Source organism: Perissodus microlepis, chromosome 8, assembly GCF_051167445.1.
Source record: "Perissodus microlepis isolate ML-2025 ecotype Zambia chromosome 8, ASM5116744v1, whole genome shotgun sequence".
Taxonomy (NCBI): Eukaryota; Metazoa; Chordata; class Actinopteri; order Cichliformes; family Cichlidae; genus Perissodus; species Perissodus microlepis.
The window spans coordinates 11,281,145-11,294,571 of NC_140468.1; the positions used below are offsets into that span (position 1 = coordinate 11,281,145).

The window sequence follows — 13,427 nt, forward strand, 5'->3', positions numbered from 1 at the left end:
TACGTTCTTTATTTAAACAGGTTGTATCACTGAGATCAAGATTTATTTTCCCCAAGAAATACCTGTGTACAAAAGACATTTACAGTCTAAGTTCAAAAAGTAAGCAGACAAACACATATGGTAAAGCACATTATTCACGTTTACAAACTAGAAGGCATGAAAAAAATAACTGCAAATGGATGTAATTTTTTTGAAAAAATGTTTTTTTAACACAACCAGAATTTAGCTTCACATTTTCGTATGAATTTATTTATATTTTATTTTTGGTAGCTCATTTCATTGGTCAAATCCTTTTTACCAAGTTCAGTGTGACAAGAAGTGCAGCTAAAATGAGCTGTAATTAAATACATTCCTGTCTCATTATCTTTGATCAGAATCAGGTGTTTCTCATTATCCTGTTTTGTCCACTTCCATTGATCACTTTGTATGTATTTAAGCCCACTTCTTGCTTTAGATTTTTGTTACATTATACTACTTTTGGCTACTTGAGCTGCCCCTGGTTGAATTTCTGGATTCTGTTTGTATAATGGCCTTTTGGATCTTTGGCTTCACCTTAATAAAGTACCTTTTCAGTGTACTTTGAGTCTGCATTCCAGACAACACCCAGCCAAAGGTACACCTATTTATGACAACCAAGCATTCAAGTTTCGTCACCATGAAAAGTTGTACTATGCACCATTGGCTGCAAACTGGTTGTCTTTCAAAAGCAGACTTGAGATTTACAATGGCCAAATCAAAAGGAGATCCTTTGTGAACTGCATGAAAATATACATTACAATAATGACAGAAATAATAATAGTTACATACACAGAATTTCAAGTTCAAAAAGCTGACCTGATAAACTCTATTCTCAACTTCAGAAGAAGGTAGGTGCTAAATGGGTGCAAGGCAGGGCAAAGGTGACAATAAGGAGCAAAGGGTCTGATAGATCCAGTGAAATGTCTCTCTGCCTTGACTTTGGAGGCTCTCCTCTCAATGCAGTGCAAGTGCAGAAAAGTATGCTTAAGGTTTAGAAGACGGATAAGTAATTAGAAGTCAATGTTTCAAAGTATTGAGAAAAATGAAAGTAATTGTTCAGTTTGTTTGTGTCAGAGCTATTAACCGTTTCTATCATTGATCTCAATCCACTGACCTGTGTTATTTGTCTACAAAAGCTTTTAAAATAGTGACCCCTGCTGACGGTTTCATGACAAAACTGAACCACACATCCCTTCTCCTCTATTCTTCCAAACTGAACCTTTGGCTCATACATGGCTTTCCTGAACAGGTATTAATGATAAAAAATACAAAGGAGAACATGAACTGGAACTGATAGTTTTTCTGCATTCCAACATTCCAGTTCTCCATACCAAACACTGACATTTAATTCAAGTGAAACCAGTTAGGCAGATCAGCTTGTGTATCTCCCTTTAAGGTAGATGTGAAATCAGTGAACATAAAGATATTATTGAAAGATACATTAAAAATATGAGTTTACTTTTAATTTAGTCAACTTCCCTTGCCCCTGCACTGATTACATTTTAAGCAAAAGCATCATTTCTTCCTTAAATAACAACAAAAAAGGCAGTGTTTCCTTTCTCTGTCGAGATGATTAAGATATTTACAGTGTGTCTCAAAATGTAGAGCAACACCAGAATGAGAAAGACCAGAGGATGAACCACCAACAGGAAGAAGATCAGGAGGCTGTTCCTGAAAGAGCAGTCTGTGGTAGAGAAAGTCTTATTACTTAATGCATTAGCAACGTATATCAATAACTTTTTGTTTTGTCATGTTTTTAAATCAGATTACCAAAAATCAGTGACTTTTAATAAATAGTAACAAGTAATAGTATCAGTGCCACAGGCTATTAAGAGGTGCACAAAGAGTTCACTTGTTGTGACCAAATTTAAACCAGATAAAGTTTTAGCTTTTTATCTGTGCAGGCATCAACTGTTAGATAGAACATGGATGATCACACATCATAACTTGATAATTATGTTATTTCTGATCCAACACGCATATAGTTAAACTGGGAAATTTACACAAAACAGTTTCACCAAATTGCCTAGATCAGAATAAGTTACCACAACCATGTCAGTGGAGGACAGAACAATTTATTCAACAGTAATTTGAAATACTGTGTCTCTAATGATGAATTCAACGGACTTTGTTAGCCCAACTCAGCATTGATGATCATAGGTCTATTCAAGTCCACCTACCTGAGCAGGACCGCTGTCTATGCTGCCACCGTGCCCTGACTTGTCACAATTAGGTGGGGCCCAGCCATCTTCACAGTGGCAGTTCCCTTGATCGTTACATACCTGAAATAAACATTAAAAAGAGAAAGTCTGGCGTGTCCTAAGTGTCTGTATGAAAAAAGAAAATTCAGTTTTACCCCTTGGCTATTGCAGGTGGTATTTGCATCACAGTCCAGGTTGGGCAGGAGAGCTGAGGTATTCACACACTGAAAGTCCAGACAGGCCTGAAAAAAAAATTACTTACTGCTGCAGTTAAAATGAGTCATTAGAAGATTTTCCTTCTCATAGAAACACTATTGTCATAGAAAAAGTGAAATCACATTTGCATTACTTGTTACATTTCTTTCTGTTGTCATTAGCAACGAGAGTCTGTTCACCTTTCCTTTACCACAAGGGCTGCCAGGGTTAACATAGGCTGGATCTACCACATCGGTGCCAAGGTTGAAGTCTGCATTAACACAAGTCTTCCCAGCAACTATTTTGATACTGACTGTGGCACCAGGAGGAGGGTTATACACATCCACGTTGGCGCACTGCACCTTTCCACACATGGTATTTCTGCATCAGGAAGTCAAAGAAACAATCAACAAACCTTTAAATGGTATGCCAAAGATGCCATTATTTTTCTTTATTCTAATCAAAGGATCTTTGTAATTGCACTTTTATTAAAAGTTTTCGCATTATCTCACTTGGACGAAAAGTATAGCTTATTTGAAAATCTTAATCTTGCCACAAAAAGTTTCAGCAAGCGCTGATGTGGGTTCACAATAAATTATTCAGGTAGCTAAAAGTAATCATGTAATATTTATGAACAGTGAACTTGAGTCTATGACTTTGTCAATATGAATAAATAAATAAATAAAGTCTGTCCGTTCATCCAAGTGAGCTGCAGTCTAACCCAGCTGTCATTAGTTGGCACTGTACACCTAGACAAGGTGCCAGTCTATCACATTGAGACAGACATTAGCTCATGCTCACATGCACATCTAGACCCAATTTAGAATCAACAGTTAACCTAATTGAGCTGTGGGAAATAAGCAGGATACCCAAGGGAGAACCAATGGAGGTACAGAGAGAGCAAACTACTTAAATTCACAACATGTTAAATTAATGATGTCTAATCATTCAAAGACAGTACTTACACTAAAGTACATTTGATGTAGTTTCCATTGCTGTTGATTCCACAGTTACCAAACCGATCTCCCTGCATATTTGCATCTTGGAAACAAATATCTGCTGCTTTTATTGCATTATCTGCCAAAAAGAGAAATAATATCCAGAAAAAAACAAGACAAATCTGAGCATTCTTATCTTGCCTAGTGATCGTAACCACATTACTGAAAACTAAAAGCATAAAAAAGTAATAAATTATTACTGGATCTACCTGGTGCGAACAGATGTCTGCACTGATAATCATATGTCTGACAGCGTCCTTCATAGCAGTACGCAGTATTGTTTTCACAGGGTAGGCCATCCATGAGATAGAAGTCATTTGGACAAAATTCATTTGTGCCATCACAATATTCAGGAAGATCACAGGTGTTGACAGACTTTCTGCATGGTGTTCCGGCAGCCATGATCTTAAAAAAAAAAAGAAAAAAAGAAAAAAACCCAAAACTCAAATCAAACCTACTTTTATGTTTTTGGAATGCACAAGAAATGAAAAATTGTAACACAGAAGCCCAGAAGTCCAACACATTTCAGACCTGACAATTGTCACAACATGCTCCATGAGCACACATGGACCCGCGAGTAAAGTTGCATGTGGCAGCATCACAGCACTCATTCTTGCATTCCTGTATATAATAGATGGAAATAATTATTCTTACTTACACAGACAAAAAGATATGTCATGACGCAGATGTTTATGTGCACCCTAGTTAATAAAATGCGTAACATTTTAGATTTTGCACTGCACCAAGAATACAAATGATAACATTAGGTATTTTTTCCAGTGTGTGTGACCGTATCTTAAAGTAGTACCTCTGGTCTGCCACAGTCACACTGCTCCCCATTCTCCAGTAGGCCATTGCCACATTCAGTCACATATGATGCAGTGGGCTGATTTGTCAGACACACGCCTCCTCCTCTTGAAATCAGTGTTTCAAAGTCTGATGCACTGCACTGGCTAAAACTGGTGGCACCACTACAAAGTAATGGGATAATCCATTAATAGAAATATCCAATTGGATATGCCTCATATTAAACAAAAAAAAAAAACCCCAAACACCTTTTTGAATAATTCATATGATTCCACTTGAAGGGATAATAAATGCTGAAAAATTAAGCATGTAGAAAACATAATAAATCACACTTTTATTTTTTATTTATTTGTGGAAAATGTCTTACCTAGCACTTCCTGACATGATGCAGCTTGTTCCATTACAGGGGCAGTTCGCAGTGTCATGATTCATGCCCAGGTTATGGCCCATCTCATGGGCCACCACAGTGGAGACAAAAGCCAAATTGTTGTCGCTGAACTGTAAAAAACCCCACCAGTATATTTAAATTGTGACACAGAACAGAACTAGATAAGAAACAAAACTATAGATTGTTAATAAATAAATAAAAACAGGAAATGGGAAAACAACAAAAAACGCAAAAACAAAACTGGGACCAAAACGCAGGGATCCTAACACTGAAGGAGGAACTAGAAAGCCACTTCCAGTTATCAAGAGGAGTACAAAACTAGCCTGACTCCAGATGAAGTAGAGTTGTTTATACCTGAGACCAGAGCATGTGCTAACTGCTACAAATGAATTCTTATATCCTTCCACTTCTCCGTGGTAATAGCAGTGCACCTGGGAAATGCAAAGAAAAAAACAGGTTTTAGAACTAGTCTTCAGATCCAGCCTTACAAATGAGTTTGAGCTTAAACTTACTTGATTTGCTAGATATGATGTGTCATAGTTACCGGTGGCATCACGCAAATACTGAACAAAATTTGAGTGTAAGAAGTCTCTGAATGGAAGAGAAAATTTTTTTTTTCTTCTAAAGCATAAAAAAGGAACTTACATTAATATCTGTGTGGCCTAATTCTGCACATACCTGTTCTTTTTCAGATGAAGGACGTGCTTTTTATTGTCTATAGTGACTGCAAGGTCTCATCTCCATATTTCTAAATGTATACAAAAAATGTTAAATGTTCCATATTAGACCATCTGCTGAAAAGATGATTTGGTCAGGTATCAGGTACCCACCTCTTTTGAATGTCGTGGACTGTTAATGCTCCTAGACCATCTGTGAATCACCTGAGGATTTACAATGGAATACTTGGAAAGCCCATGGAAAACATCTGGAAGGTAAATTCAGTAAGATACTATAAATACTGAGAAGTACTCACTTATAATCTCATTATCACTTATCAGTACAAGGTCTTTTAAATGCCAACACCCAAAACACAATCAGATTTCTGCGATCCAATCCTTTTAAATGAGAAAGAATTAAGTATACACTATAGAGCAAACAAAGCTCTTAGTCAGAGTAATAATGAAAATACAAATGAACAACAATATGTAGCAATCGTCGTTATGAGTGTACAAAAGAGAAAGGTCAGCAGACAAACAACACAATATTTAGCCCATCTCAAATGTGTCTCACCTCTGCTGTCAATCCCAGAAACATGAAAGTGCAAGAAAATAGTGATCAGAGTGTATGATCTGACCATGATGATCCTTAAAGTATCCAGGTCTCGTGCCTGTTGAGTCTACTGAGTGTCTTTTATGCCTAATTCAAGGCAAACCAAAGTAGGTCTACCTGTTTTTGCTTGCTTGTAATAAGGAACCTCCTTTGACGGGAAAGACAGGTATGATAAATTTAGGCGGAAAATAACAGCAATTTAAAATATTTGTCATACAACAGGTATGCATTGGTGCACTTATTTAATTTTAATTATATGTGTGGACTTTTATAGGTGTGTGTAGAGCTGTTGAATGGAATGAGCTCTCAAATACGCCTCAAATATGTGAAACACTTACGTAACATGATAAAAATAAAGATTTTCTCTGTTTCTATAAAACAATGATGTAAACCACGTCTGTAGAATCGTGTGATGGGTGTGATGCAACAAGAGCAGGTTAGACTTCCGGCCTTCGAAGGGCGCTTTCAAGTGATGTACGTTTGAGTTATCGCGTTTTTCTCGTAGACATCTTACGTCACTCTCACGGAAGTGTTTGTTGTTTTTAAAGTAAGCTAATGAACTGTAGCATCGCTTCAGTGAAAGTAAAAAAGTACGGGTCTACGGTTTAACAATAACAAAAGGCTGGAAAAGTTTCTATGCTGTCCTTCGAGTCTCTTTCCAAGTAAAACGCTATCGATTAACACAGCAGCTACTCAAGTTTTTTGGATCATTGTTGGCTCAAAAATAGTTAGCACGTAGGCTAACCAAAAAGATACGACTACGTGAGTCGTTTGTAGATAGCCTATCAACTATCTGCTGAATGTGAAATGCAAACATATGTTTCCCTTTATTGCCATGCATTAAATTTTAAGTGTGATAACGAGTAAGTTAATGGGCTACTTTAGTAATTACGTTCATAACTAAAGCACTGGCATCTACTTTCTAAAAAGAGATTGCGTTATGTATGGCTGCGCACCATTTTTTAGGATTTGTTCATCTACTGAAAAAGGGACTGTATAAGAATCAAGTCTGTGCAAAAAACAGCATCTTATCTTTGGCGTCAGCTCAAGTTGTCCTGTAAGTGCACATGTACGGTGCAGTCTTCAAGTTTAAATTGAACCCGCACGGCACGGACATGTTTTATGTGTTGTTCTATTCTTTTGTAGAATGACTGCACTGACAGACTTAGAACCTTTAGCAAAACGACTAAAGGTGGAAACAAGTGCTCCATTGTCTTCTTCATCTTCTCGTGGAGGTATTTGTCTAAAAATATTTTCCCCCCTGGAGAGCATATTACTACATTGCAGTATCCCCCCTTTGTAAAATAAAAATTCTGTGTTTTATTTGTCAGGCTCACTTTCGAGTAGTCAGAGCGTCGGTGCTGCGACTTCAGATCAAGAAAGAATGGACAATAAAACCGAGAGAAAGGTGGTAATAAGGCCAAAAACAAGTGGAGCAGGTGACTTAAGAGGTGTCAAAATGAAAGGTCGCCTTCAAAGAATTGGTCCAACACAGCAACAAAAGTTCAGAAATACTCTTGAAAGATGGTTGATCAAGCCAATGGAAACCTCGAGTACAGGAGATGTGTGCCAAACCCAAAATGATGAAGAAATGATGGATGATGATGGTTTTCAAAGCACCTCAGCTCAGTCTTTAGAGTCCAAAGAAGCTGAAATACTTTTTGTCACTGACACAGATGAAGAAACCCAGCCATTAACTCCAACAGACTTAGATCAAGATCCTCCTGTATCACCAGCTGCCAAAGATTCTGCAGGGAGTGATCTTACACCAACATTGCTTCAAAGTGATGATGATTTAGAAACAACAAAAATGGACACATGCCCAGCAACCTCCGATGGTTCAGTCAAACTCAATTCTAAAATTACAGACTTCTTTTCGGGGGTGTCATCACCAGGTTTTCCTGGGAAACGACGCAGGTCAGAAAAGTCTCCAGAGAAACAAGATAGAGAAAAGGAAACTAACCCTTCTGAAGTCAGTTGGCTCGGGACACCAATAAGTGAGCTAAAGAGGATGCCAGAATGTGGTGAACCACTTCCTCCACTGAAGAATGTTCCTGGCCATCACACCGTGATGATTAGGGTTTGATCAGTTCTCTTCTATTCAGATCACAGCACAGATATAGTAATATACCTAACAATTCAAGAAGTTAATGTTAAACCTAACAATTCAAGAATTTAATATTAATTGAAATTGAAATTCACATGTGACTTTAAGAGATTTTGTTGTGATTTCATCTCAGTGTTTATCCTGAATATATAGAATAGACATACTTGTATTATTAATCATAAGACTGTTTGGTTTGTGCACGTGGAATGTCCATACTAATGTCATTTATTTTGATTCCCATTAACAGACAGATCTTCTTCAAAAGGATAAAGTTCCTGTTCCATATCCCACTAGATTTCAGGATGCCTGGGATGATGCACATGTCAAGATGCCTTGTTCCAGCAGGAACTTATTTCCTATAGAAGATGAGGTAAAGGCTCAAGTGTTTAAAACTTATTTTCGATGTGAATTAAGAAATGCACATGAAGTTACAGGTTAAGGGCATAAATTCGCAAGTTCTACTTAAGTTGTTTAAGTTGTGGGTTATGTAATCAGTGCAGTCACATGATACACATACATGATAAAGGTATCATAATTCAGTTAGTTTTTAAAGATTTCTTTATATTAAATCAAAAACTTTTATTAATAATAAACAACGTCAGGAACACTTCATGTATCAATGTACTTTGTGATTTTAAAAAAATCTTGCATTAATTAAAATTTAATGCATAACCTTTAAATTTACTGTTCATCAAATGTCACGTGCTTAGGCCTTACCTTTGACCTCAATATTATCTTTCTCTCCTGTCCTCTCTTTCATGCCTCTTTCTTGATTTCAGAGAGTAAAGCTGTCACACTTTAAGATTTTTCTTCTTCTAGGGAAATAGAGCAATTGATGCAGGTTGTGATACAAACTGCACAGAGGGAGTTTGTATGTTTGCTGATATTTGTTGAGCTGCATTTAAAAATGAGGCATCTTAACCTCCTAAGACCTGAACTCTTCCATTGCATGCATTTTTAATTTCTCTCTGATATTTGGGCTGATTGGTGGCGCTGTCACTTGGTGTTCGCTCGCTCTGCGGTAGAGTATCACTTCCTGTTCCTGCTCAAACACAGTGGTGTTTCTGAGTAGCTTATTTGCTTAGCAATTTAATTAACAACTTTTAAATACATTCTTCTTTCATAGTATAATCTTCACGTGCTTCATCCGAAGCACACTTTCTGTGTACTCACTACCTAATTTATAGCCAAAGTATTCACTCACTGTCTCTGTACTGTTTCGCTAGCTTAGCTTAGCTCGTAGCCGACTCGTTAGCACCATGGCTACTTCACCTGTCCCTCCTGCACTTTCTTGCTCATTGTGTCAGATGTTTAGTTACTCCTCGGCCTCCTTTAGCAGTAATGATATCTGTAACAAATGTAGCATATTTGCAGCTCTGGAGGCCAGGATTACTGAATTGGAGACTCGGCTTCGCACCCTTCATTCACCCGTAGCTAGCCAGGCCCCTGTAGCTGGTGCAGCCGAAGATAGCGTAGGCCCCGCTAGCTGTTCCCCGGCAGACCCCAAGCAGCTGGGGAAAGAGGGCGGCTGGGTCACGGTGAGGAGGAAGCATAGTCCTAAACAGAAGCCCCAGGTACACCACCAACCCGTTCATGTGTCTAACCGTTTTTCCCCACTCGGTGACACACCCGCCGGGGGTCAAACTCTGGTAATTGGTGATTCTGTTCTCAGACATGTGAAGCTAGAGACACCGGCAACCATAGTCAATTGTCTTCCAGGGGCCAGAGCAGGCGACATTGAAGGAAATTTAAAACTGCTGGCTAAGGGTAAACGTAAATTCAGTAAAATCATAATTCACGTCGGCAGTAATGACACCCGGTTACGCCAATCGGAGGTCACTAAAATCAATATTGAATCGATGTGCAACTTTGCTAAAACAATGTCGGACTCTGTAGTTTTCTCTGGTCCCCTCCCCAATCAGACCAGGAGTGACATGTTTAGCCGCATGTTCTCCTTAAATTGCTGGCTGTCTGAGTGGTGTCCCAGAAACGATGTGGGCTTCATAGATAATTGGCAAACCTTCTGGAGGAAACCTGGTCTTGTTAGGAGAGACGGCATCCATCCCACTTTGGATGGAGCAGCTCTCATTTCTAGAAATATGGACAAATTTATTAAACCCCCCAAAATATGACTATCCAGAGTTGGGACCAGGAAGCAGAGTTGCAGTCTTACACGCCTCTCTGCAGCTTCTCTCCTCCTGCTACCCCCCCAAAAACCCATCTCCATAGAGACTGTGTCAGCTTCCAAAAAGACAAAAAACAAACTAAAAACCAGCAACAAACAACTTAAACATAAACAATCAAAAAGAAAGAACAATACAGTATCCACATCTGAACCAAAGAGTAAAACAGTGAAATGTGGATTATTAAATATTAGGTCTCTCTCCTCCAAGTCTCTGTTAGTACATGACTTAATAATTGATCAACAAATTGATTTACTCTGCCTTACAGAAACCTGGTTGCAGCAGGATGATTATGTTAGTTTAAATGAATCAACACCCCCGAGTCATTCTAACTACCAGAAACCTCGAAGCACAGGCCGAGGGGGCGGTGTGGCAGCAATTTTTCACACCAGCCTATTAATTAATGAAAGACCAAGACAGACTTTTAATTCATTTGAAAGCCTGATGCTTAACATTGTCCACCCCAGCTGTGAAACTCAGAAACCAGTCTTACTTGTTATCATCTATCGTCCACCTGGGCCTTACACAGAGTTTCTGTCTGATTTCTCAGACTTTATATCTAATTTAGTTCTGAGCTCAAATAAAATAATTATTGTGGGTGATTTTAACATCCATGTAGATGCTAAAAATGACAGCCTCAACATGGCATTTAGTCTGTTATTAGACTCAATTGGCTTCTCTCAAAATGTAAAAGAACCCACCCACCACTTTAATCACACTCTAGATCTTGTTTTAACATATGGCATAGAAACTGAACATTTAACAGTGTTTCCTGAAAACCCTCTCCTGTCTGATCATTTCCTGATAACATTTACATTTACAATAATTGATTACACAGCAGTGGAGAGTAGATTTTATCAAAGTAGATGTCTTTCTGAAAGCGCTGTAACTAAGTTTAAGAATATAATCCACCCACTGTTATCATCTTCAATGCCCTGTACCAACACAGAGCAGAGCAGCTATCTGAACGCTACCCCAACAGAGGTCGATTATCTTGTTAATAATTTCACCTCCTCACTACGTACGACTCTGGATACTGTAGCTCCAGTGAAAACTAAGGTCTCTAATCAGAAGTACCTGACTCCGTGGTATAATTCTCAAACACGTACCCTAAAGCAGATGACTCGTAATCTGGAGAGGAAATGGCGTGTCACAAATTTAGAGGATCATCATTTAGCCTGGAGAAATAGTTTGCTGCTTTATAAGAAAGCCCTCCGCAAAGCCAGAACATCTTACTATTCATCACTGATTGAAGAAAATAAGAACAACCCCAGGTTTCTCTTCAGCACTGTAGCCAGGCTGACAAAGAGTCAGAGCTCTGTTGAGCCAACCATCCCTTTAACGTTAACTAGTAATGACTTCATGAACTTCTTCACAAATAAAATTTTTATCATTAGAGAAAAAATTACCAGTAATCATCCCACAGATGTAATATTATCTACAGCTACTCTTAGTACCATTGATGTTAAGTTAGACTCTTTTTCTCCAATTGATCTTTCTGAGTTAACTTCAATAATTACTTCCTCCAAACCATCAACGTGTCTTTTAGACCCCATTCCTACAAAACTGCTCAAAGAAGTCCTGCCATTGATTAATTCTTCGATCTTAAATATGATCAACCTATCTCTAATAATCGGCTATGTACCACAGGCCTTCAAGCTGGCTGTGGTTAAACCTTTACTCAAAAAGCCATCTCTAGACCCAGCAGTCTTAGCTAATTATAGGCCAATCTCCAACCTTCCTTTCATATCAAAAATCCTTGAAAGAGTAGTTGTCAAACAGCTAACAGATCATCTGCAGAGGAATGGTTTATTTGAAGAGTTTCAGTCAGGTTTCAGAGCTCATCACAGCACAGAAACAGCTTTAGTGAAGGTTACAAATGATCTTCTTATGGCCTCTGACAGTGGACTCATCTCTGTGCTTGTCCTGCTAGACCTCAGTGCAGCGTTCGATACTGTCGACCATAATATCCTATTAGAGCGATTAGAACATGCTGTAGGTATTACAGGTACTGCACTGCAGTGGTTTGTATCATATCTATCTAATAGACTCCAATTTGTGCATGTAAATGGAGAGTCCTCTTCACACACTGAGGTCAATTATGGAGTTCCACAGGGTTCAGTGCTAGGACCAATTCTGTTTACATTATACATGCTTCCCTTAGGCAGCATCATTAGAAGACATAGCATACATTTTCACTGCTATGCAGATGACACCCAGCTCTATCTGTCCATGAAGCCAGATAACACACACCAATTAGTTAAACTGCAGGAATGTCTTAAAGACATAAAGACCTGGATGGCCGCTAACTTTCTGCTTCTTAATTCAGATAAAACTGAGGTTATTGTACTCGGCCCTGAAAATCTTAGAAATATGGTATCTAACCAGATTCATACTCTGGATGGCATTACCTTGGCCTCCAGTAACGCTGTGAGGAACCTTGGAGTCATTTTTGACCAGGACATGTCCTTCAACGCACATATTAAACAAATATGTAAGACTGCTTTCTTCCATTTGCGCAACATCTCTAAAATTAGAAATATCCTGTCTCAGAGTGACGCTGAAAAACTAGTTCATGCATTTATTACTTCCAGGCTGGACTACTGTAATTCATTATTATCAGGATGTCCAAAAAACTCACTGAAAAGCCTTCAGCTAATCCAAAATGCTGCAGCAAGAGTACTGACAGGGACTAGAAGGAGAGAGCATATTTCTCCTGTTTTGGCTTCCCTTCATTGGCTTCCTGTTAAATCCAGAATTGAATTCAAAATCCTGCTCCTCACATACAAGGTCTTAAATAATCAGGCCCCATCTTATCTTAATGACCTTGTAGTACCATATCACCCTATTAGAGCACTTCGCTCTCGCTCTGCAGGCCTACTTGTTGTTCCTAGAGTATTTAAAAGTAGAATGGGAGGCAGAGCCTTCAGTTTTCAGGCCCCTCTTCTGTGGAACCAGCTTCCAGTTTGGATTCGGGAGACAGAAACTATCTCTACTTTCAAGATTAGGCTTAAAACTTTCCTTTTTGCTAAAGCATATAGTTAGGGCTGGACCAGGTGACCCTGAATCCTCCCTTAGTTATGCTGCAATAGACGTAGGCTGCCGGGGGATTCCCAAGATGCATTGAGTTTTTCCTTTCCAGTCACCTTTCTCACTCACTATGTATTAATAGACCTCTCTGCATTGAATCATATCTGTTATTAACCTCTGTCTCTCTTCCACAGCATGTCTTTTATCCTGTCTTCCTTCTCTCACCCCAAC

General features: G+C 38.6%; 2 protein-coding genes across 2 annotated transcripts in view; one reads left to right on the forward strand and one right to left on the reverse strand.

Moving 5' to 3' along the window:
- Positions 1 to 8: 8 nt before the first annotated feature.
- Positions 9 to 6,396, reverse strand: LOC146381451 (disintegrin and metalloproteinase domain-containing protein 9-like). The gene is made up of 12 exons (XM_084937492.1): positions 5,838 to 6,396; positions 5,438 to 5,532; positions 4,962 to 5,355; positions 4,587 to 4,717; positions 4,221 to 4,383; positions 3,944 to 4,033; positions 3,622 to 3,817; positions 3,380 to 3,491; positions 2,615 to 2,795; positions 2,375 to 2,461; positions 2,199 to 2,300; positions 9 to 1,702 (listed from the first exon to the last, which is right to left on the reverse strand). The coding sequence occupies exons 3-12, from the start codon at positions 4,974 to 4,976 to the stop codon at positions 1,676 to 1,678; spliced, it is 1,104 nt and encodes a 367-aa protein (XP_084793618.1). The 5' UTR covers positions 4,977 to 5,355; positions 5,438 to 5,532; positions 5,838 to 6,396; the 3' UTR covers positions 9 to 1,675.
- A 10-nt stretch (positions 6,397 to 6,406) lies between these two features.
- The window catches only part of LOC146381452 (poly(ADP-ribose) glycohydrolase), a 28,439-nt gene continuing 21,418 nt past the window's right edge, over positions 6,407 to 13,427 (forward strand). Inside the window, exons 1-4 of the mRNA XM_084937489.1 lie at positions 6,407 to 6,933; positions 7,023 to 7,111; positions 7,208 to 7,956; positions 8,231 to 8,353. Coding sequence (XP_084793615.1) covers positions 6,821 to 6,933; positions 7,023 to 7,111; positions 7,208 to 7,956; positions 8,231 to 8,353 — 1,074 coding nt within the window. The 5' untranslated portion in view covers positions 6,407 to 6,820. The remainder of the gene's footprint in view (positions 6,934 to 7,022; positions 7,112 to 7,207; positions 7,957 to 8,230; positions 8,354 to 13,427) is intronic.